This window comes from Botryllus schlosseri, chromosome 16 (genome assembly GCF_051294905.1).
Source record: "Botryllus schlosseri isolate E-star chromosome 16, Bs_hap1, whole genome shotgun sequence".
Taxonomy (NCBI): Eukaryota; Metazoa; Chordata; class Ascidiacea; order Stolidobranchia; family Styelidae; genus Botryllus; species Botryllus schlosseri.
In genome coordinates, this window is record NC_137251.1 from 5,920,931 (window position 1) to 5,947,706 (window position 26,776).

General features: G+C 42.1%; 1 protein-coding gene across 1 annotated transcript in view; it reads left to right on the forward strand.

Moving 5' to 3' along the window:
• Window positions 1–25,689, forward strand: part of LOC145459015 (WW domain-containing oxidoreductase-like) — a 101,407-nt gene extending 75,718 nt beyond the window's left edge. Inside the window, exon 10 of the mRNA XM_080337541.1 lies at window positions 25,240–25,689. Within this exon, the coding sequence (XP_080193667.1) occupies window positions 25,240–25,431 (192 nt within the window). The 3' untranslated portion in view covers window positions 25,432–25,689. The remainder of the gene's footprint in view (window positions 1–25,239) is intronic.
• The last annotated feature ends 1,087 nt before the right edge of the window (window positions 25,690–26,776 follow it).

Below are 26,776 nucleotides of genomic sequence, written 5' to 3' on the forward strand. Positions count from 1 at the left end.
TTCAATATTCCTTATACTATTATGGAGTGACGATGGTATTGGTATAGCCGTCTTCACCGCGTGCATCTTCTATTTGGTTTACTGTTATATAAAATGGTTTTAAGATTTCACCGGTATTGATCATTTTCGCCTTATTTCATTGATCTGTGTCTGTGGTCAACATAATTGTATGAGATCCCGAGGAGCAACGATACGGGAAGACGAACCATCGGCGAAACCTACCCAAAACAATAAATGGGTTCCCGTCCATCGGGAAACAATACGTGGCGACCCACCCCCTTAAATTTATAAATTATGACAACACCGGCTAATGTGCCGTTTAGCTTCACGGCCGAGTGAGTGATCCATCGAATTATCTCATCTGACACCTTCTGTGCACGATGCGCGGGCTTAGCGCTTCACGATGTTTTCCATGCGACAGCGATTGCACAATGCACATTGAACTAGGTCTAAAAATGTATTTACTAGCGATGGGAATTTATTTGAAGTACCCGGTTTTCAATTACAGCAATGTAACCACGTCACGGTATCAATATGATGCCATAGACTTTCAAAAATGTAAATTTTTGTCGTACTGTATACGTACTCGCGGTCACTTGTGCATATGGAGGCACGCTGACTTTTCAACATTATTCAAGCAGCATCTAACCAGAGCTGTATCCGGAATTGTATCCTTATATCTCTCCTTCCATTCCCTTTGATCTTCGTGCCAAAACATACGATATAGTTCCAACTCAAACCCACCTCCTTCTTGAGTTATTAAAACACCAATGCATTCGGGCGAAATGTAGTTCCCCGAACTAGATTTATTGATTGTTGCAATCGTAATTGTTTAGCGTTGGGTTCATGTACCGAGGCACGTATCGGCAAGTCCTATATAGCGCTTGGTCCAGGAAAATCCTTATTAATTGGATAACTTGTTGTAATTCCGACATTATCCGCAGTCAAAGTAACATTGTAAACACGTTTTACATACTACCGCATTGCTGTGGACATCACAAACAGTCAGAGATTAACAGCGAATCACGGTTCCGCGAAGTAGAATAGTGTCCGTATAATCACGATATGCCTAAAATGGTCAGATCCACATCGAAACCGAGGCGGCAACATTCATTTGCTGTACGCTTTTGTTATTGATATCGTATCAAGATGCTGCTCGATAGCGCTGCGGTGCCTTTCTCGTTTGCCGGACAGATACTGTGTATACATATGTGCACTGGCATAGGCGTTGTATTGCCACGCGAAACACCAGTCAAAACATCAACATTCGGTATTACATCGAAGTATAAACCGAATGCTTGGAAAAGCGGGAGTCCGCATTCAATCCCGTCACGATGTCTTCTGGAAATATATTGGAAGCTACTTACGCGCATAAGAACTGAAAATTAAATACAGCGCAAAATATGTAAATTTCTGTCATGTAACCCGATGGCGGTTGACGATCAGTGGAAGCTTCGGGCAAATTATTGTTCTTTGTTGGTTATTTCGATGGATGTTTGTTCAGTTGCGTTTTGCCCACTAGTTCTTCATAGCTTTTGCGTGCATCGGGTTCGTATTGCATTAGTCTGTCCTGACTGCACCCTATGCTCAAAGGCTGGGAAGATCTGGAATTAGTTGGACCTTACGATGAACTGTTTATAACTTTACTTGTACACTGTACACATATTGTATAGGGTTGCATTTAAAACAAATGGTGTTTGAACCACGTTGTTACAAACATGTTTGAAACCGCGTTTTAAAAAATGCCTTACAAACAAAACGATAATTTTTTTGAAGTTGTATAATTATGCCATTATGGCATAAATACTTCCGACAAAACATGTATAGTATGAACACACGGACAATTTGTACCCGACATTGTGAACGCGTACATAATGGAATGGTTAGAACCCTCGAAATCGCCCTCGGTTCAACCGTTATACCACGAAGATATAGATCATTGGTACGGAATGGGTGTTCTGATGATATGACCGCCGATCGTAAAATGCTGCATAACGATGTAGTCTTGGTTAAAGATTTTTGTTTCAGTTTATGACGGGGGTCTAAAGCCTTTTTCATTAAATGAGCGATATTTACCCTGTGTTTTAATTGCCAATGTCAATCCACTGTGACGTCATAGCTGAAGATTCGTGACGTCATTACTAACAAAAACTAACTAAAAAACAATAAAATACATGTTTTAAACAAGGGCATATTTTTTAAATATGTTTGATTTAAATTTACTTCTGTTTTAAATGCAAACCTACGTGTGCATTGCTCGTGAATATGGGCAAATTAGAGTTGGGACTATATGCCGCTCCATCCGTGTTGCAATGAAAGCTGTCGTGACTAGGCTCGAATCGTCTCAAGCAGATTGACAGTGGAAATTTGAGTCTCATTAGTTCATTGTTGAAGCTTTGCAATATGACTGACTTTGATTCATAAGGAAAAATTGAAACTTGTCCATTTTTTCGTCTCAGAAGTGGCATAGAATTCGCAGTATTATATTTATATGTCACTCACTTCCCTAGACCTGTCCTAAACAGTGGTCGTTGTCATGCCATTGTAATATCTCCTTCATGATTTTTCGTTTCCACGCACACCGGTCACAATGTACTGTACACCTTATTCATTTGTTGGATTATCATATAGTAAATTAAATATATTATTCTAGAAAAGCTACGGTGACACACTATCAATTTTGTAAACGTAGCACCCGAATTAAACTCCTGCAATCATTTTCATTATTCGATCTGTGCAAGATAAATCAAGAATCTATAACAAGATTTGAAGTTACCGTAGCAGAAATACGGTAAATATCACTCATATCAGGTGTCAAATCTGTCTAACAGCGGTTATTATTTGTATATATGTGTTGTAGAGAACTTCGATTAATTCCCTGCTTCCGCTTTCCTTCGGGGTTACAAGCATTTTATATTGATAACGTTTATAGCGGTGTGATGCTCATCTTACAATTGGATTACACTCGTTAGTGGCGGATCCATCAATATCATGACTGTTTGCGTTCCAATCAAAATGCACGCAAATGTGTAATTTCGATGTCGTAAAATAGCCCTCACGTTTCAGTCCAAGTCTTCTACAAAATGGCGAGCAACGCCTATCTGACTCATTCAGCAATCATACGCAAAGTGCAATGAGTCTTCGTTTTCTCGCGTATGGCTATACGCCAAGTAATGCATCAAATATTTCAGTTACCGTACATGCGGTTTACTTCACTTTCATAGATCTCAGTGACCAGGTGCTAATTTTATCAAGAGTGACCACTAACTTCTTTGTTAAGGGAGAAAAACAAATTGCCTTACCTCAACCTTTTTCTTAATGCCATTGACGTCTTCATTTGGATTTGTTTGCTTTGATGTACATTGCTTTGAGAATTGGTTGCGAATTATTACTTTTGGCGCCGAAAATTCCACGTTTCGGCGGCTTCCTATCGTATAATGTCAATATTCGGTCGTTCTTTTTTTCTAAATTGATAGATATGCGCAAAGTAGGTCTCTATGATACCTCGTTCGCGGTCGTTTGACTCAGATTTCGCAGTTCCAGAAACGGCAGACTCAGCGTTGTAGAATCTTTGAAGGCTTCGGGATTTATCAATGTCACTTTTAAATGGTTGATATATACGGATCCGCCATCTTGTTATAGCAACCAACGTTCCGTTTCTAGATGGACTTGAGCGTGCTGACTGCTGACTCATGTCGCTCTAAATGTTGGTGGGTGGCTGTTCGGACGACCGTGCCCTCCATAGTTTACTGTAGCATAGTGATGCCCAAATTCTTTAGAGCGCTACCCAAATCTGGTTTTTATTAGCGTTTCGCGGCTCAAGCATCGAGCGAAATGCGTTTTCAAGGTTAAGATGCTACGTTATTACGGGCATGCGAGTGCAGTCAAATCAGTCGATGCATTCTACACAATTCTTTGGCACAGAATTTATTACACAATAAATTCATAAGCGCAGTGTGATTGATGTCACTGAAACTTCTCCTTCGTAGTAATTTTATTCAGGACTCTACTGTGTTGTGCGCTACGCGTACGTCATGGTTTTCGACATATTTTCAGTGACTGGCTTGCAGGAAATGTTCAAGTTCGCATATCCCAAATCGTTGAAATTGGCGCAAACCAACCAATGATATTATGAAAACACGCATTAGACAACAGTTTGCACCCCTATCACGCGACAGTTTGCTATAATTGATATCAGGACTTCTGTAAGATTATTCTTCTGCGACCTTATTTAGTTGGGCCTCATTTTACAAGAATCGAAATGATTATTATCTACTTGCGCACCGACCTTCGGACTGAGAGTTGTTTTTAGATCGTTTCAACCCAATCTTGATAAGACTTCTCCCAAGTTCCGGTCTCCTTAATTTGCTGGTCGAATGATTCCATTTCGGTCGGTAGGTGATAGGTAGCTGCATGAGCTTATCTTTTCCTATCAATACCGCACATTTGTCTTGGTGTCGGAAACACTTTCCAACTGTTTCCTAGCGCTCCCCTCCCTCAGTGATTTTAAATTTATTCGATGTTCAGGATCGTCTCGTGGTCGGGAAAGTACCCTTTGATATGATTCAAGGGCAGTCGACCATGAATTTGTTTTCGTCATCTCGCATTCGGCGCTATTTTGCGCCAGTGTGGAACTTGGCAAACAGACCACACCCACACTTCTTTACATTTTTGAAGTAAGATATCAAGTCAGATCTCAAGTAAGCTTCACAAACTCAGGTCGTGTTCAACGGAGTACACGCTGAGTTCAATTCCTTTTGAGCGAAGGTTTGGTATTCTATGGAGTTGGTGAATGGATGCTGTTGAATATTATCGATCTTTATAGCATTTGTGGATGCTGATGCAATGTGGGTTGCCGAATACTGTCTTTTTGCGTTAATATATTCTAGTTGAATTCGACACATCATGAAATTACAAAACAAAACGAGACATTACTGTAACAACCAATGGTACTATCTTTTTAGCTCGTACTATCCAGGTAACCAATGTAGGTATACTGCATTGCTCACTGCGCAAGTACGCAATGTGCATTCATACGAATGTCATCATTATGGTCGTTATATACATTTATCATTCACGTTTCTGAAATTCAATGAAAATTTTGCCGACTATTCGTCATATGACACAGCAAATATTTGGAAATATTGTAATATAACATCAGACGTAAGCACAAGCTATTTGATCCTATCAACATCAAGAACTGTTTTAAGATTAGCCGAATTACTGGTGATGGGTACCGGTACTGCGGTTTTGATAACTCCACCAGACACGGCGAGGCCTAATATGATGCAGGGTATACTTTGACAACAGCATCGCACATCATACGAACAGTCAAATATTGAATGTATTCCCGCATGCTCTGACAACGGCATACTTTTTTAACTACCATTATTCACGCTTTTCGACACCTTAACAATGTTTGGTCATATTGAAGTGACGAAATACGTGGATGGCAAACTTCGTTTAAGCACTGGGTAACGTTTTTAAACACGAATCACCCGCAAGTGTCACTTTCCGATGTATGGAAAAATCTTCATGTAAATATTAAAATTGCATGAAACTAAGGGAAACTTTATGCCGATTCCTTGCATTTTATACTTACAAATTACAACAAATTCTATTTTTGTTCTCAATAAGGTGATAATGGAGTGTCCGTCACTTGCATTTCGCCACTCACAAACAGTGTAGACCAGTGATTCCCAAGTGCGGCCCCAAAAAAATATTAAGAAATCGATTTATGACAAAAAATAAAATTTACATTTATAAAATATTCTTGCTTGGCTTGGCCTCTGTAGTTTTTAATTATATAATTGCAGGAAAGTTGTGAGTATAAACTGCTAACGTTACGTCACTGCTGTTTCAATGTAATGTGCACTAACTTTCCAGTTGAACGGGCAGTAGCTATAGATATAAATAGGTATTGATAACTTTCAAAACCGGAGGAAAATCCTGAAAAAATGGTAACTTTTTCCCACTTCGTGGTCGCTTGACTAAAAAAGAAAAAGAAGCTCAACTCCCGGAAAATACAGTTTTTCTTTCACATTAACAGGTGGTTGACTGAAAAAAGGGTCAACTTTCCGGTCCAGCTCCCGAAATAGTCGCCGTAGCGATCCCACAGTGCTGACTTAATGTATATCAGTCGAGTTTACCCATGTATGTAACCAAAATCCTCAAAAAAGAAGACAAAATCTCAAAAAAGAAAACATTTGGGCGTCCTCCGAGAACACTTTCAAAAAATCGAAAATGAGGACAAATCATCTTAAAAGAGGACGTATGGTAACCCAATGATAACTAGATGTGCAACACGTGACTCGCGGTTGAATACACCGAAATGCACACTGCTTAGCCGGCTAAAAGCAGCATAATCAGTATTCCTATAGTCAGCTCAGGGCCGTAGCTATCGCACCCCAAACCCACCAATTGAGGGGAGCCGAGCTCGAAGGGGGCACAAAATTATTTCGTGAGTTAGCATAAATTATAGAGTATCTTTTGAAAATTTATGCAACTTTTCAAAAAATTTTCGCGCCTTGCGCGATTTCAATTCGCCACAGATCTTGATTATTGGGTAGTGGGTACTCTTCCCCAAGAAAAAATACGCAAGATTTATAGAAATGGGCATATCACCGTTGGCCATGACCTCACCACAACGCACCAAGACGTATAAAGTTTTAGGCCATGTAACATGTGACTCCAAGAAGTGTGTCAGAGCGATCAGCAGCTGACCAAAAACTTCGAAATACCAAAAAATTCGTTATATATACCAAATACATATAGGTTTAATTGTCCATATAGGCGCCTGAATGACTGGCGTCGAATGTTTTTGTCTTGGCAATCTGAACCTCACAAGACAAATACCATCCCGCAGGAAAGAAAATTATATGCCAGTGAAGAAATACCAATCTGAAATCGTGTGATCTTTCAGTTTAGTAGGTTTGGGCAACTCTACATTTTTTGATATAGCAGACAGGAGGTCACGACATAACATCATGTAAAGAAGTCATACCTAGGGGTCCGCCCGCCCGAAAATGTTTAATTTTACGTGGTCTGCAGTTTCAAAGACACTTCTCACTCAGCTCCACCGGTAAATCTAATTACGTATGCAAAGAGGACAACCATGCAATTCCCGATCTTATTCACCGATTTTATCATGAATTATCGAAATATTCTCGCGTCGCATTGTCTCACTAAACAGTACAACTTTAATTTCGTGGCAAAAGCGAAAAACGTGATGCGGGGTCAGTTTATCACCATATGGGACTCTGGGATCCTGACGAAGTGCTGTTACGTTCTTGCCAACGGGTATACCCCCGGAGATGTTTAATTACTATTGAGGGGGCCTATAACTTTTAAAACACACCTCACTCAGATCTACCGGTCAATCAGTTTACGTGAAAAGAGACAGGATGAAAATTGATAGCAATACATGCAATTCCCGATCATATTGAACGATTCAGTCATGAAACTAAAGAAATTCCTCGCGCTTCGCGCGTTTAGGCCAGGAAATCTGATTCACTCAACGGACACCCAATTCAGCAGATAAGTAGGCTAGCGGTAAACAGTGTACAGTTTTGAAGTCTCGTCAGGGCAATAAAACTACTCCGAAATAGCCACGATGACTGTTTGGGTCCGTTTCATAGCCGTAGTATTCGTGCGGCCCCGACCGTACTCGGAAATTCTAAATTTGGCCCTCACACCGAAGAAGTTTGGGAACCACTGGTGTAGACAATTACATATCTATTTCTACCCAATGAGATATCTGTCATCATGACATAAGTGTCGGACCGTAGCCGCGGATTTCGGCGTAGGCCTACCCTGTCGCTTCGGTTAATCACGTCTGTTCACTGTTCAGTGTTCATTCGATGGCGCATTTAATATAGTGGTGGTATTAGTAGGGTTGTGCGAATATAGTTTCGGCTGATCACGCGATGCTTTCGCAGGGATAGTGAACTTGTCTTCATCGAAGTATATATAATCCTTTTTCGGATACGGTGTATAGTTGATCACGAAGGGGGAAATTGTATAAGCACCCATGGTGTTCTTGTGTAATGTAATGCAGTTTATTTTCTTTGATAAATGCTTCTCTGGGAATGACTCTTCACAAAGTTGCCTTGTCCGTAGACGCTCAGGAGAATTGATTTGTTATTATTGGCCCGTGACAACGATTGGTCTGTGATACAAATCGGTCTTTTCGGTGGCTTGTCTACGCCAAATGCTCCGATAGATGCTATCCCCGCTATGTCAAATCGTAACGGAACAAGATAGCGGTTAAAACAGTTTCGTTTCCTTCTCGATCTAAGTTGCGCTGTACGCTTCGTGATAACTAGGGAGACTAATCATATCAAAATAAATAAACACGGTCCCTGATAGCGGCATTTAGTTGAGCGCAGTTTCGGACTCCACTAATTTTATATGATAGCAATCAAAAACGTAGTCCGGATACGTTGGATATACTACGTACTAATCATTAGCCCCTAACTAGCATCCTGTGTGCATTTCACATGGTGTCGACTCCATATTCCGACACTTTTCTTGTGAGATGTTATGCTGTGTATGCTACTCCAAATGAAGTGCATCGTAACCAGTAACCACGTTTGAGGGATTCCATAATGAACGGGGTGCATGTTATGTTTTGGGTGTTTTATTGAATGCAATGGACGTCTGGCAAGCATGCTGCTGTCATAACAACCAGGCTTTCAATCAGGGTTGTAATGACTCGAGTCACGTTTTTCAGATGACTCGACTTGACTCGAGTCATTTTCTCAAAATACGGAAATGACTCGACTCGACTCGAGTCAATTTGTGTATTGACTCGACTTGGACTCGAGTCATTGCGCATGACTCGAACCAAGTCATATGACTCGAGACTGAGACAGCCAAGAACGACGTTTCATTGTAATTTCGAGGAATAGTAAAGTAATCACACTACTGAGATTTCGTCTATTGGTACTGGTACTTGAAAACGCGTCCAGAAACTGCTAAAAATGACGAAAATTAGTATATTATAAATGCGAACCATTCGATATCACCAAACAGAGTTATAAAAAGTGGATTTAACAAGCCTTCTACTGGAAACTGGGCAGTCAGCACAATGACTTGGACTCGACTCGAGTCATAATACCATGACTCGGACTCGACCCTCTATTTGGTGACTTGGACTCGGACTTGACTCGGCGGTGAATTGAATATGACTCGACTTGACTCGAGTCAAAACTATAAAACTGAGATTGAATTGTGACTCGGAGCCTTGTGACTTGGTTACAACCCTGCTTCCAATCTCTCTCTCTCTCTCTCTCTCTTTCTCTCTCTCTCTCTCTTTCTCTCTCTTTCTCTCTCTCTCCCTCTCTCTCTCTCTCTCTCTCTGTCTCTCTCTCACTTTTAATCGGTTTAGATAGCGTAGATATGCTGAAGTAGATACTAGATACTACCGATTTTAGGAGTCGGGGTCTTAACCTGCGGAAGTGTGCTTGGTTTTGGTTCACCGCTGCAGAACTGGGTTGGCGTTCCTACTTCTCATTGTTATTCTATATTTCGCCGGATGATATGAACGAACATAAAGATTTTCGGCCATGCCATTTCTTTTGCAAAAAAAGAAGATATATGTTGGAATTCGGTGTTCAGAGCACAGGATTTACCTTCCTGCCATTGGAAAACTGCTCGTAAAAACAAAACTCTTCATCATCACAGCTTGAAATGATCATCTCTCCAACCGCAGTATCTCATTTGCACCTAAATAGTGATGTATTGTTGTATAATGTCGCCCCGAAATAATAGTATCACATACAGTACGCGGCCTTCTCGGATTTCTGTTGTAAAAATTATCGTAAGATATACTTCAATACTCGAAATAGCCATCGAAACCACTCGCTCTGTTTTGTGTCTGCGTTCTTATCGAGTTACCTTCCCGCGATGGATAAGCGATTTGCATGTTAGCTCGGAGAACTGCCTTCAAAGGAAGCGGACTTTAACGACACGATTCTCTCTCTAATATCAACTTGTCTACTTGATAGTAGCTCGCTTTTGTCTGAAAAGAATTATGAGTCAGGGCATGATTATCGCGACAACTACGCCTGAAACTGTTTTGATTTTGGAAGCCGCCCCGCTGATATCCATCTTGACATCTGTCCACAGCGATTCTCCTCGCTTCTGTAGTTGTAGAATGCCGCGAACATGGGCAATGGGCCGTCCGCACTTTGCGATAATGAGATTCCGGCGGTGCATGTCGACAATTAGGAAGATGGCATTTGATATGGGTAGATGACTAGATGTGTGTTGGTTTCGCAAAGGATGGGATGGAATAAAATGCATTCCATCCGTTGTGTGACATTCGGCAAGCTCTGATTGATTTTAGGTATGGCGATTCACTCCATTTCGGAAAATAATGAAGGAAATATACGCCCAGTACAGTTGGCTGGTTAGGAGTGATGTCCTACCCACGTTACTTGGCCCTGGCATTATCCTGGTGAGGCTTTGTTGAGATTACCAACAAAATAAAAAAGCGTAATAAGCCTACCATACATTTGATATAGCGCGTTGGAGTGCCTATACATGTGATGGTTGCATAATGCATATGCATCTTGACCTCTTGTGGGCACGGACAGGTGACATCTTGATTTGGGTGGAAATGAGGGAACACATATATTGTGAGGCATTCTATGATGTAGTGACCTGACATAGGAATTCGTATTTATTATCGATGCTGAAGACTTCGCGCGAACCTTGCCCATTTGTTTTGGGGTTGAAAACAGGGGAAATGAGACGGATGCTTATTGCTAGTCTAGAAACGATCGAATGAAATCCCCTGATTAACATCCAGATCTGAGAATAGGAACGATCCCAAACAGAGTCCAAATAATGTTGGTGCGAGCTTACAAAGCTCGCAAGTCTCGAACAATTTACATCAAGGTGATCGTGTTTGAGATGAGACTAAAAAATGCTTCTTTTATGATCACTTGGCCAAATAAGTAACTTGCCACCAAATTTACATTTTGTCCGGTTTACCTTTTGCTAAGTTTTATCACCCGCTAGTTTAATGCGAAGGGGTGTTTCATGTGATATTTGTAATGCAAATCGCGGTTTCTAAAAAGATTCCGTTTTTTTAATTCTACACATTGCACCCAGTATCATATTTTCCAATTTGTTTCGTCAATAAGTAAATCATATTTTAATGTATGCCGAAACAGTGAAAGTTCAGAATGTTTAAAGTCTAAATTTAGTATTTTCGCACGTATAAGATTCTATGGCGATATGAATCGAGATAACATTTATCATCGTATTCAGAAATAGGTGATAATTTTAACTTTGTATTGTTCTAAGCCAGGCGGAAAATCCGATAAAAACGCATCATATAAAAAGTTCTCGAACTATCACCAATTTTGAAATCGTCACCGTTATCATCCGACTCTAACCAATCAAAAATAACGCACAGCAACCCATCGGTGCTGTCATTACTCGAGACCTTGCCGTATAGATGTCAAAGTTTATTGCGAAATTAAAGTGACCAATAGCAACCGCGTCTATTTGAGCTGGAAGTGGGCGGTGCTTTATTGGCACCAATCGTCTACAGGATCAGTTTGACCGGAGTGATCGGGTATGCGGGCATGCGCGCGGTTGGTAGAGATATTTCCATATCGATGGCCAGGCTCATTGAAGATCCAGACATTGCGTCCTTTATTGCACCTTCTTTGGTATTACCGAATCGTTGTAGCAGTCGAATACAGTGCGGTAAACGCGCCAAGTGGATTCAAGCACTCTCGGCCGCAGATTGGTACGTGCGCGCACAATCCGATACCAAAAATATAACATTCTAATGCCGCCTATTGTTACTATCTGAGTAATGCGACGTTGATGGATGGCCAGTCTCGCGATACACCTGAACTCGGATGAGTGGTTCGCCGCAAACTGCATTTCGCCGAACACTCGGCGATTGCCAGTCTTTAAGCGAAATCAATCAAGGATTGGAAAAGTTGTTATGAGTATTATTCAGATTGAATTTGATAATAGTCAATCCCTGTGGCATTCAACATCGCATAGTTTGTGACCATGGTTGTATCCTGGGAAGCGAAAATGATCCCTCCCCCTGATTTTACTTTGAAATTGTGACTCTGTCCGTTTTACTGCGTCACAATTCAGCCGTGACGTCGTTAATTTGTCAACGCGTGTTCGCCCACCCTTACATTTTCAATTGCTTCTCGCAAATTTTCATCCTGGCAATGACTAACTTTGTGACCTTCCATTATGGCTTCTTAACCAGGGGTCCGTGAACCCTTTTGGGGTACGAAGCAGAAAATCAGGGGGTACGAGATATATTGTGGATTTAGGCATACACGCTATCTAGACTTCAAAATTAATGGGCAAACCAACAAAAAGTTGGATATTTTGTTGACGGATTTATTCAACTCAACAATTTTCTTCGCGCTACGCGCGAATTCATGTTGATGGTCTTTTTGATTTGAGCGGTAAAAAGGTTAAAGAAACAGTGATTAGTCTGACTCGGAAGTAACAAAACTTAGAATCGATGATGAAAAATTATCATCATTGTCTATTATCGACCAAAAGTGTATAGTCAATTTCCCAAAAGGCTTCATCAAAATATATTGGAAGTGTAAATTATTTTCAACGGGTTACTACTTTTTCTGATGTTGACTAGCATTAATATTAATGATAAAGCTGACGTTAAAACGCAATCATAGGAAGACTAGAATCGGGTGCCTTGGCGCGAAAACAAAGTCAACTGGGACATGTGATAATCTTGTAAGCGGATGGATTAACTCGTAAATCGCGAATACTCGTGCGTTTCATCCAAATGTCTAATATCAACAAGACGATTCCCCGCCATATCCTCGAATAGGAGAAAAACATTCATAAGATCAAGTAAAAACGCGCCATGCCTACTTTTATAGCGTAACTGTAACATAATACCTAAACCAACATTGCCGCTATTCATGTACGCCAACGCCTTTTACTCGGCGCTATCAGTATCGTTATGTAATCGCGCTCTACCTCATTATCCTTGAATATTTACCGAAGAGATTATGAGGTTTACATATTGAAGTTATGTTTGCTGGAACATGATTTCTGTCAACAGTCTGGGGTGGCAAGTGTTGTATGTTCGTGTGACTCATTCGTTCGAATCGCTTGCACCACACCGTAGTCGTGTACATTGCGATTGCTGGTATCACAAATCTGAAGTGCATGTTTCCCGTGAATTATAAATATGTATTGTCGCCCATCGGAATGAGGCGAAAATACTGACCATGTCGTGTACGGGCAGAGGTATTATTTATCAATTAGAGTGTATATGTGCCGACCCCAGTCAAAATATATATTCTTGTTCGACGTGGATATTTTTGTGCAAACAATTGTAACGTAAGCCGCCATTTACTTGAAAACATCTGCGATAAACTAAACGATTCCAATCGCAGATTTCCAGAATGCAAATCCAAATCTGCTGTTTTTACATGCTCCACACATTACTCTCGAGGTATTCCGCCAATAACCCATCGCAGAATTCCAGAATGCAAATCCAAATCTGCTGTTTTTACATGCTCCACACATTACTCTCGAGGTATTCCGCCAATAACCCATCGCAGAATTACCACCTGTTCCCGCAATCAGGATGTTTATGTTTTCCTAACCTTTTCCGCGACCAATCGCTCTTGAGCCTCGCTCCAGTCCTCATAATCCTTGTTTTAATATTTACGAGTAAGACCTCTGCCGCCGTGACCTTTAACTCCCTGCCGTATCAGTGTCGCAGTAATTATCTCGCAAAGCACGCAATTAGCAAGATAAAATCGCCGGACGACGCCCACAACCTTCGCAATCGCGTTTGAATGATCAGAGGTCACGACCCGAGTAGCCAGTATCGTGCTTTCGGCGATAGCCATTTGAATTTGGCATTTACATCATCGCCTATTACAATGCATTTTATACATCCTTACAGAGGTGGCATTGAATCGGTCTATCACTCTTCTGGACGTTACGTCGTTCTTGTGATGTTGGATGGCTTTAAATTGTTGCGTCATTTCGAAGCGATGAGCCGTTTACTCATTCCGGCGCGGCGCGGTCTGTGACAAGTCATTCCGTTATTTAGTTGCTGTGTTTCCTGCGCTAATTTGTCGCTGCGGCTTTGTTTGCCTTCTGCTTCTGAATATTCAGCTGTGGATTTATAATTTATATGTAAACATCACGTGACTGTTTGATGGATGGATGACTGCGACAGTTGAATCTGCCTTTGCGTTAGACTCAGTTGTAATTGCAATTATTCATTACTGTCCATTTCATGACTAGCGGCAGCCCATATGCCTGCAAACTCATGTTACTATCTATGTCAAGAAGACATTTCATACATTTTCGTGCGGAATTCGCTCCTGTCACTACAGATGGACTTCGTTGTTACGTGCTGGATTTCCACACCAGCGAGTAAACTTGTACCAGCGTCAGCCTGTCATTATCGTTACGCAACTGGGTACATGCAAAACGGAAGGGAACTATCTCCGGCGAGGATGTGCCGCGGATAAGAAAATACATGATGATCCAGAGATTCCCCGTTTAGTAGAATTTACTCCTCCGCCTGCCTTCTAAAATCTGCTCTTCGCAATTGGATAAAGTCCTGCATAACTGCAGCTCGGTTGTTGTGTTAACGCTGTGCGCCTTTTTCGTGACTATCTCCCTCTCTCTCTCTCTCTCTCTCCCCTGCACTGAAAGCTCTAATTTTGCATTAACCTGGAGCCTGTATGATCCGCCTAGTAGTAACGGGGATATAACAATTTCACTTTCACGGATTTAAAAATATGGTTCATTTGGTAAATTCACCGCCATCGGCTCGAGATCCCCCCAGTTCGAGCCTGGGCAGTGGCAGGCTTCGAAGTGTCAAAGTATATCTCGGTTCCCCTCCTCTGGGTCGCTCTTCTGACGGCGTCCAAACAAAAAAAGTCCATACAAAGTCCATGCAGGGCCTACTATATTACTATATAGTAGGCCATGGTTCATGTGAAGAACAAATGAAAAAAATACAACGAAATTAATCAAGTTAAATAAGACGGCCGGAAGATCCAAGATCAAACAATTTTACATCGGGCATTAGGCAGAGCGGTATGTTAGATTGAGAGACCGCTCTCGGTCGTTCGATATCGAGCTGTGTCTTGTGTATCGCATTGCACATTGCGTCTCTCTAGCGGATAAAGAAAATAATAGAAGCGCTGATTGATTGATAAACTGACCCCAGGTTTGACCAATCAACAACCCGCAGATGTCGTGTCGTCCGTGGAGTCGCCACACGCCCGGCGTCATTCTCTTGATTAATTATTCACGTCGTTTAACTTGACTCGATGTACGCGCGAGCGCGGTGGGTGGCGGTGTCGCCGTCGCTAAGAGTGATGATGACACTTACCGACGGAATCCTTCTGTTTCGTCGCGAATCGGTTTTCAAGTGTTTGCATCTCATCAACGTCCAATTGTAACGACTTCACGGTCGGGATCAGTCGGGCGGTTAAGTGCATTGCCACACCGGGACTTACGGATGAACTCGTCCGCATGTTTTTGTTGTCATGTGCAACAAATAGTTACAGAAATATATATTGATAGCGGTCGATCATATTTTGAACCATTTCAAAATGCGGGCTCAGGTGATGCAGACGGATCTATAAACCTCGATGAGATTACGGAATCGGTTCCGTAAAGTTGCTCCGAGCATCATCATCATGGTTTCAACGACCGGAAATAATAATTTCAAACTCTAGTAAACATAGTCGATGGGACCAGCGCGTTTTAAAGTATATTTTTCATGTATGAGCAATATTTCCATTAACAGATGTGAGCGTTCTTGGTTTTCCAGTTTATAGTAATATAATTTCCCAGCAAAGACATTGCATTGCGTTCATGATTAGTGACATCAATGAAAAATAAGACGAAATATAGGTGTTGATTTAAGAACTAACATTGTAGGTAAATCTCGTAAAGACATATCTATTGCATAGAAACACTAAGCCCTTTTCATTGTAATATGAATGAATGAATCGTCAGCTACTGTCAATGACCTGTATGATAACTCCCTGCAACCTGGGTGACTCACTTTGAAAAATGCAGTCACAAACTCACAATGGACAGTATGGCATTGGGTGCATTCACAGTTTCGTAATTTCGCTGGATAACGTGTGACTTCAAACGGAAACATGACAGCGGCGTGATTTTGTGACAGGTTTCGGCTTCTCCGCACCGACTATCTATATCATCTGACCTTTACAAATCTTGCGCAGTCCTTTCTTTACTCGTTGCGGTCGTAGTTATGAGTAACGGAATGCGGCTCTTATGATAGGTGCGGGGATTTTCAGCTATTGGCAATGAGTGGCCTTGATTGTATTTCTAGTGTGCTGCCACTTGTTGCAAAGCGATCCACGGTGACGACTTCTTTGCCGCTAGAAGCGCTATGGTAAAGATGCGATCAAGCAGTCAGCACTGCTACATAACCACGCGTTTGTCTCGCATGTCATTCATCAGCAATATGACTGTGTATCGGTTTTGCCGGACAATATATATACAATATATAGTAATAGTCGCAATGGCTTCCTTTTGTTCTGACTGAAATCTGGCCGAATCCGTGACTTCTGACCTTGGATGCTCTTCTCTTACTTTCGCTCGTATTTTCGCTCAAGTGCTCGAGCACATATTTTGATTTCTCTAGAAATACCACTAAAGTACCGTTTGCATATAGTTCTCACAGAACGAGGGGGTGGAATATTTGAAATTTTCCAATGAATAATCCTTGGATCATCACTTACAAGTGACTCTTTTTATTTTGCGCAATAGCGCTTTATTCGGTCGAATTCTAGTCTTCTGGCGCTTTCAAGCAACATTTATATCCTTCATTAAAGCCATGTCGCAGAAATGGGCGCATGGGAGTTTCTGCGAGTGTTTGAGCGCATCACATGCACCACGTGGTGCCCGTTATCACTTATGAAATAGTCTCGCAACCACAATATAGGGAACGGGCCGCGATTGCACCATCCTGCAGTCTAGTTGCATCTAGCGTTATCGGACTCTTGGAACTGAGAAGTTAGTTCAATCGCAAGTTCTCGTAGCGCATCCGCATACTCTGTACGTTGTACCGTAGCCAAATTTGTTCGTTGACTGGACTGGTTTTGGTTTTTGCAATAGCCAACAGTGCGCTATATGCATGGGTGCAACAGTGCTCGAACAACTTGGGACCGCTACTACATCATTGCAGTTGACTCTCTATGACTGTAATTTGACAATGCAGGCTAACTGTTGTCGGGTAACTTCCGAAATGATGTCCAGTCCATACGCCTAAAACTGACAGCTGACTGCGCAATGTCGCAGTGACCATTTACTAATCATACTAATTGAAACCGATACAGAACAGGAGCATAGTGCATGCTTCATTTTGCCACATGAATCATATATTTCAACATCACTTCCCGTCCCCGCGTAGACTACACGCACAAATTGCATAGAGAAGTCTCAAAGGTGGGAATTCACGCCCTCGAAAGCCGCCGCTCTACCAATCATTTTAGTTTCGTAGACCTGCGCTGTCGTACCACGCGTGGGAAATATATTCCCGCAAACATTTTCCCGATAAATCACATGGTTTATTTGAAACATGGCTATGAAATCGTCTGTGAGCGCACGGAGCAAATACAGCAACATCCGGCAGGCTCTGGTCTGCTGCACATCGCATTTATTACCGCCGCGATTGCGCGGGACATGACGCGCTGTCCTTATAGGACAGTCTTCGGATGATTTCCAGCGGCCGCCTTGATGGATTTACAGCCGATACTACAATCTTTCGATAAAAGCATCGTATTGTTGAAAAAAAAACATTTAATAGAGCGCGAACAATGCCACATTTGGAAGGTTACGGTACTCTAATGCACCGGATCGTGCTTTCCCACTCTTCCAATTGGTAGCAAGGAGGAGTCAAACACCAATTCCTACGGAGATACCTCCCGGGGATGTGGGGGCTTCTGCTTTTGTGTACCGCTCCTAGAAATCACGAAGAGGTGGTATAGGGGGGAAAACCCACTACACCTTAAGACCTCCATAAGGACTGGTGCATTCGACTCATTTTCACCTAGTAGAATGTGAGCGAAAGCACAATTCGTCTCAGGATAGTGCCGTTAACATGATTCACATACCCAAGCTATGATAGAACTCTGATAAATGCAACTATTTTCCGTCCATGGATTAACGGTATGCTTCGAACTACATAGGATAGTGTGGAAACCATTTCACGTTCAATCACGTTATATGGAGGAAACTGTACGACATCATTTGGATTTACAGTGTAACTCGGGGTGTAGTGGAAAAAAGTGATGATTTCACAAAGTAGGCCACGAAGCCAGGAACCTTCCCGAGTATATGTGCACTGGCTTGTTGACGCGCGAGTACAAAGTCGTCGATACAGATCCATGCACGGCCGGGAGTGTGTTGTCGAGCGAATGCACTCGGCTGCGTTGACATCGAGCGGATTGCGTTCCGGCGCGACTTGATGGCGTTCATGACGAATCTCATGAACTCCCGCTCCGCGCTGCGAGTCTCGGACGACGCTCGGCCACGTGACCTATAGTGGCCTTGTGACATAATAGGAATTCCTGCGTATTCACAAGTCGCGTAGATTACGGGATTGTGTCGGTATCCGCGATTCGCGAGACGCCCGTTCTAGGCTTCACCTGGTTTAAGTTATAGTGGGTTTAGTTCTATTGTGGTTCAATCCGTCTTCTACAGTCTTAACGAAGATTGTGTATGTTAAGAGTGTAGAAGTGAAAATACTGTTATAAGACCGTCCGGTGAACTGCACTTTTTGTTCCAGACTTTGCCCCGTGTACGTACATGCCACTATATTTACACTATGTGTAAAACTGTGGTTTGAGAATGGCTTTTGGTGTGATTTCAGAGCCACAAAACTGTATGAATTGATTCCAAAAGCCATCGTGAATATGTATTCTGTCAATGGAATCGCCTCACACTTAGATGTAATGGCATTCTGAATGGAAACAAATTGTATTCAAACCAACATTTTTTTTTACACATTATGGTTCGAGTTACGCCGCTTATCTTATTGAAATCCGAGCCCGTAACCGAGGCTTTCAAGGCATTTTTCTGAATAGACAATACTGGTATGGAACGATTATTCCTGCTGTATATTGCAAGCCTTTGTGAAGTTACGCTAACTTTCTATTGTGTACTGTAAAAGTGACCCTTCTCGATGTCTTGTAAATTTGTACTTCGTTATGTCATGCTGTTCCAGCTATTTCCGGTACTATCTAATTTCTTGCATTGTCCAATGCCTGTGAGTGCGACTCATGCCGCATATCCATTGAGCCACTGAAACCATTAATGCTCTCCAAAATGAACTTTCGCATTCGGTATACGCCATGTATTGAACTTTGAATGGGAATGTGACAGTTAATGCCCAGCATTTTAACCCCTTCCATGTCAAGTACAATTGTACATCTTCAACCTTCTTCTATACATTCCGTTATTCCTCAATGCAAATTGTCTGTATAAATAGTATGTATATTGGCTAGGCGTATGTTCTATAAGTGCATTTAAACGCGTTTTCATAAAAACTATCAGCCTCTAATTCGAAGCGGACATTCCAGATTGCGTGGGGAACAAGCCTAGTTTCCGACCGTTGCGTATATGATATTATAGGTGGGCGTGTCGCAATCGGAAATTGTGAAACGTTGATACCGTTTCCGAGTTGCCACGCGATTGGTCCGAAACGCGCCACATCCAGGGCACAAGTTCATTTTCTTCTACGTGACGGTATTTCCAGTGTGAACTTGAGCCTTCCATACGTGCGTGCGGAAGTAATACACCGCACACCATTTTAAGCTTTCTACCAATTTATGCGCGACCGCAAATCCGATAACCAACACGGCAACAGTGCTGGACATCATCTACCATACAAACGATAACACGAAAATAGTGTCAGGCGAGTCGCCTGCACTGTAAACCATAAACAAAATTAAACATGAATGATTTCGAATTTTCGCCATTGCGTGTGCTGCTGTAAATCAGGTTTATGGGACTCTTTGGCTTAGCATACGACTTTCACATCCAAACCAGTTGGTTAAAATATATAGGATACACTCACTCTCATGAGGCTATATCGTAGCTGTGGAATCGGAGTAGCTCATGTCCATTTTCATCTGTCGAGAGGCTCAAGTTTTTGTTAAGTTTTGATTTCTTCCGGCCATACATTCGTCATGGCTATGTTTGAAACAGCGTACATTATGGCTGAAAGAAAATGAAAATTTTACAAAAACTTGATTTTCTCGAGATGTGAAATTAAGTAAACAGAACCCGCGTGTCCAATTAATACTTGCTGTATTTGGATCATTCACAACAACTGGTATGGGTGAGAATGTCGATTTGCACCCCATGTAACAGTGGAGATGTGGAAAATCAGCCACTATTTTCTACCTGCGTCGTGTACAAAGTGTGATACAGCTCCTTTGTTACCGCGGGCAGGCCCGTGAGGGTGTCTTACCGTGTATTTCCGTTACGTATTCCGCGCGATTGTCAGGAATTAGCCTCTTGGAAATGAGAGGCCAGCCGAGTTCTGCGTCGCACCGGCTGATTGCCGGCGAGGTTATTTACTTGCTGTTCTTGCGAAAGTCCTAGATTTTAGAAAGGAAATAACAATCCCATTGAAGTCGCGGTTTGGAATTTGGTCGCAGATGACAGCGTAGCCGGATGTCCGCCGTACGCGCCACGCCATTGTGTGCATCCAGTCTTAGGCTTCGGCGAGAACGCTCTGGGATGCGTGATGTTTATTTTGATGGACTTTGAAATCGTATCTTTTGTTTATTAATTCGCCCTCGCGAGTGATATTGTTTTTCGCGGCGTACGATGAGTGATTCATGTCGGCAATTTGCGACTGAGATTTGCCCGTATCTCCCGTTGGATGAGCCTGTGAAGCGGCTTGCAATTGGCGCTTGTGATTAATGCTTCGTGACGAATCGCGTTGGCATTACACGAAATCATTGGCAATTCAGGAACAATCTGTCAGCGTTTGATAATGAGCGATCGGCGATTATTGTGACATAACGCGCTAAATTTATGCGCGACTTTGTCAAGTGCGTATTTTTAGGCTGTCTCATCAGTAACCCGCGACTGTATCAGTTGATTGTTGTAAAAGCAGTCCCAATCACAGAATATATATAGGTTCTGGTAGTAAATTGTCCCTTGCAATTTTATTTATTAGTACCAGCATTGTATAAGCCTCGTTTACAGTGCATAAAATGCCCTCTTTAAAACTTCTCACGTGGTTGATATGTGTGACGCAACCGTATAGAGGACATTGCGATTAAAATATACGTTTATTGTCACCCTGCTTATAATCATTGGTGTTGTTTATTTGTGGTATTCATGGTGTTTTTCGACTACAATGGTCATTTACACGGGCCCTATATTCTTTTTCATGATTCCGTATCTACTGACTAGGCTTTCTAAGACACCGCTAACGCTTACATGCCGAATAGGAGCCAGGATCAACCTCCAACGCCTGGGAAGGAATTCTGGAATCGATATAACCCTCAGCGTTACAGAATCATAATGTGGCGAGATAACGTAGTGGTTTAATCAACAGCTGCAACACCAATGAGTTATGGGTACGAGTCCGAGTCCGACCGAGGTCGATTCCAGAATTCCTACCTAAGTGTTGCAGGTTATATCAAGGCTCCTCCTCGCCTTCTCATCCGTGTAAGCGGTGTCTTATAAAACCTAGAAGTGTGCCTTGCTACAAGTCGGCAGCTACAGAATAACATCGATGAAAGTTGGTCTGGTGTAAATGACTATAGTAGTCGACAACAACAACAACAACAGAATAATAATAATCAGTATGTGTTGTGGTGACTAATTACGCTGGTAAATATAGATATTGACCTTAGTTATGAATTTATGCCCGGGTGTTTTTGTACATTGTACAATGTACATGGTGGGCGTGTAGTGTGGTTGACTTTTTGGGTGACCTTTCAGAATAGATGCTACAGCTACACATATTTCGGGCTTTACAATCCAAAATCCCCTCTTCAGCCGGTGCATTATTATTCCACACGACTGCGGATAGCGAGAAATCACGAAACGATGCGGCAAACCCAATCTAGGTTACGTTTGCCAAGTTGGATTGTTCGCAGTCCGCTCCGTCTCAATATAGAAAATTCCCTTTTCCCTTCATTGTGACAAGACTTCCGCTCGGGAAAAATTATCTCCGATTCAATCAAAGCAGAATATCAACTCGCGATGTGAGCAATTTGGAAGAAGCGCGGAGCGGCGGCGTTTGTCTAATGCGGTTTGACGCCTTGCCACCTGCCACTCCCTTCGTTGATATCGCGATTGTAAGCCGACCTATCCTCGAAACTTCTTCAGTCGTCTGCTGTTTGCGATGCGGCCTTAAAAACAGCAATACAAATCTACTATATGTCGTGGCATTCCGAAGTTGTTATTGCTGTTGTATCTCGATAATCAATCGAATTTCTGCGACAAGTGTTTGTCGCAAATTCTCCATTTCCCAGGCTGTCGCGGTTGGCGATTGTTCCGATGCGACGGGACCTTGTAGGCGTAAATATTACACGGAAGTCTCAAAAGTCTAAATTATGTTAGCATTGGTTTCTGATCATTACCAATCTTATAGATTATCAATAGAAAAAATAACAAATAGTATCCGACTTTGCATAACCGAAATCGATACGTTGAGAAGAAATCTACGTGAGATAAGGACTTTACCGACACTTCATTTCTCATATCATATCGCTAATGATGTAGTAGTGATACCGGCTTGGACAATGCATTACAATGTTTTTATGGATCTCGACACGCCTACTATGTGTGTCCGAATAAGTGCAGTGTAGCCAGAAATGGGAGCGTGGCATATTTTCCAACACTTCAATTGAGTTTCAAATTGACGTAACAGTGACACAACGAACCTGCTAACAAATATACTATTACATATCTTACACGTCAATTAATTACACGCAACGGACATACACAAAGTTGCATGGTGGGTATTTGCAGTATATAAAATTCAAATAAGTTAGTTTTCATTGTTGAGGCATACCCATGCCCAAGTGGAGTGATGCTATAGTTGACCGGTTCTTTTGTCCGATAAAATCCATCCTTGTTATTTGTCAACTACGATTACTGCATGACGGATGAAATGTATACTTGTTCTGAAAAGTACATAGGCGTCGAAAGCATGCTACTCATTTTGTACTATTAGTTTTTGGTGGTAGTATCACATCACAAAATTGCATTCCTTCATCTCATTCCACTATCAACATTGATCAATTGCGGCTTATATTTGTACAATCTACCGCGCGACCGATACTTGATCTATTCCGGCAGAATTTTCTTAACCTTCTATCACCATAAGCAAACTAGTAAACCGTTCTGTATTGGATATTTTCGTCTGTTTATCTCTGCACGCATTGGACTTGCAGCTTTCTCACTGCCGGAGAAGCATCGTAATTTCCCGTCGCTTGGGCGTCTAAGTTGACACGACTCAGAGCGCGTGACTCATTTATCGGATTCCGCGAAAGCGGGTCGTGCTCGAATGTGTCAAGTTTAAATCCTACTCGGAATCGCGGCGCGTGCCGAGTCGCATGTGTTGGATTCGGGATAAGGAAGACTGTATTTGTTTACCGGAGTAGGCCTACGGAGTGCATATTATCACCAGCGTTGTAACAAGTTTGCATACATGAGTTTTTATGCTGGACGTCCGTGTGTTGCGAGCTAAGCGAACTAAGGGGTCGCTGATGCTAACTCGGGATATCGAAATTTGTCTCTACGTTAATTGTGACATCTTTTCCCCGCTACTCTCTAATTGTCTGTCGATCATCCACTTTCTTGAAACTTACGATATTTTACCTCGACGGCATTGTGTCCGTGGTTTGGTACATTGCAACGCCAATTTTCCGTGCGAATTGGTATTTTTGTTTGCAATTTCACGCTCGCAACGGATCTGTGTATTCCGCATCCACCAGTATGATTGTCATGTACCAATACCGAGTTGTTTACACTAAAACCAAGCATTCGACGTAATTTCAAAATTCCGCGCCGTGACGACAGGCCGTCTTTTCCGCGAAATCTCGGTTGTACGCTGCGCGTGAGCCGTTACAAGACTGACCCTGTGTATATGCGATGATGCTGAGATAATCCAAATAACGGTCGCGTAACATAAGAAGCCGCTGTGATTGCGATCAATTACTGATGGTTTGTGACAGTTTACCGAATATCGGCGATTCTATCGGCGGGTATGACTGAACCGCATATTAAATGTAATTGCCGGGATTTTCAGGAGTCAAGCCATCGCTCTGCACGAAAGCAAATGCATTCGAAGGGGCCTTTTTTCGTCAGATTTGCGTTTGCTGTGTGATACAAACGTACTGAATATAACTAGTGATGAAAGTTTTGTTTTTATAACCAGATTTCTCTGACCAATATTACTCGTCGTGTGCTTCACCGTATTTTATAACTCGCTGTTAGCAGTCTATTTCAATATTTATGTATTAATCAACTGTTGGTTGTTTTCTGTGTCAAACTACAAATATATTTCTATCGCACATCGATACATTGTAGGACTGATAAAGAAACCGTAAAATTGAATACTTGACGGGAGCCTATGTTGCTGTTCTTTGATATTCACGGTGTTTCTACAATCTACATCTTGGTCATTTCACACCGGGCCGACAAGGTGATTTATGATTTTTTCTTTTCCGTCTCATATTACGGACAACTACCGTTGTAGGATCGCATTGAGATGGGAGGGGTTATACGTAATACGTACTTCACAAGTCAGGCGTGGTATATCCACATCCATATGGGTCTCCGATACATGTACTCAGAGTGATGTATGCAACACGCAGCATTTGTTTTTTACTTGTTGAAATGTCACCACGACAATAAATAGCGTAGGAACGCTATTTGTCAACTATGTGGTGGCGTGAATCATGGAAATGGCCGCTAATTCGCTGATTATTGCCGGGATTTGTTCGGCTTTGGACACGTTCCGATCGAAGTTTATGTTTTGTTGTCATGTTTTGCAATAGAATTGAAATCAGTTCATTCTTTGTTATTTTGAAGATACGCCGTAAGAAAAGGCTTCTTTTCTTACGTCGAATCCGTGTTTCAAACCCGCGTTTTCATTTTAATCAACAAAATATGTGAGAAATAACTATAAGCTGAAGCATGGTAGACTTATTCAATATTATTTTATTCCAGAGGCAGGGGGCGTCTACCACCGTCTTCGTGGCCACGGCCCGCGAGCTGGAAGGCGTCGGCGGGCTGTATTTCAACAACTGCTTCACTTGCCAGACCAGCGAAACCGCGCAGAGCAGAAATCTTGCGTCGCGATTATGGAAAATTACCGAAGACTTGCTGTCAAATCGCTTGACAGCGTCGGTTTACGATTGACGGCAGGCTTATTTTAAGTGTAGAGCGTCCCGTTTCGTTACACACGTACAACGCTAATTCGCTTGGATATAGGCAAAGGGCATCTGTGTTTATCTGTCGTGTTTGCTGATTAGTTGTGGTATCTTGTTCATACTGAGTGTATTCTCACTTCGGCAAATCGCACTTGTTTGTCATTAGCCGGCTCTTCTAATTTTGTATGCGCGGTATTCTAAGTCCGTTGTCGTTTGCAGACTTAAAATAAACGGGACACAATACGAATCTACGGAAAATACACTCTCGCAGTGTTCGTAGATAGACCGCCAGTGAGAAAAGGTTTAGTGTATGGGACGTGTATTTTGACAGCTGCTTATGCTATATTTGTGGCGGCATGCGTTGTTTATGCGATACACACATTACACACGGTTACAATCCATTGTGTAGGCTCGCGACGAATCGAGCAAACGAGAAGCGGATGACGCGAATCCGTGTATAAGCCCGATATTTAGCGATTAAATCGCGTTTCTGGTGCTTGACAATCATTGCACGAGTCGCAATGCTCGCTAAATTTATATCAGAACCTCTATTGGATCTACAGATTCGTTTAGCCAGATGGAGTACATTCAGGGGCCGTCCCTAACAAACTACTACTTTTTCCGAGTACTTAAGTAGCTTTTGCGTACTTGCAACTTACTCAAGGGGTTCTATTTTTAGACCTCTTTCAGCTCGTCTAAACAGTTTTAGTCAAAACTACTTACTCTTACCAATCTGGATTTTGTAAAGTATAAAGTGGTTTGGGGATATCCCTGCATTGCTTTTGTGTGAAACTGTCACAGTAGCTGGGCGAAAGAGTCCGGTATCGCGGTAGCTCAATAAACTATCGAAGATTGCACCGATTCTTGGTACCGTCAGTAATTTTGCGCGAGTCGCGAAGATGCGCCCTGCAATTTCGAAAGTGACAATCTCCGAATAACTGCTAAAAAAAACTAGAAGTAGTTTTGAATTTTCTTTGTAATGGAATAGAAATATATGGCATTACTTCTACTTGAATTATCTCATGAGTGCACGTCGGTATGAGGTGTAGGTGGTGGTAACTTGTAAGGCAGTGGTTCCCAACCTGCGGTACGCGTACCACTAGTGGTACGCGAAGGTCTTCAGGTGGTACACGAGTAGATTCCTTTTTTTTTAACCGAAGGGAATTATTAGTTAAGGTGGGGTTGAACACAAAGATTGTTCTCCAATAAACTTCAGGCTTAGCGTGCCCTCCTCGTACTCAACTCTAGCTTCTCACGCTATTCCCCAGCTGCTAATTTTACCTTCTACGCGGGAGTGCGAGCAGGGATTTTCATCTCTGATAACCATCAAGTCG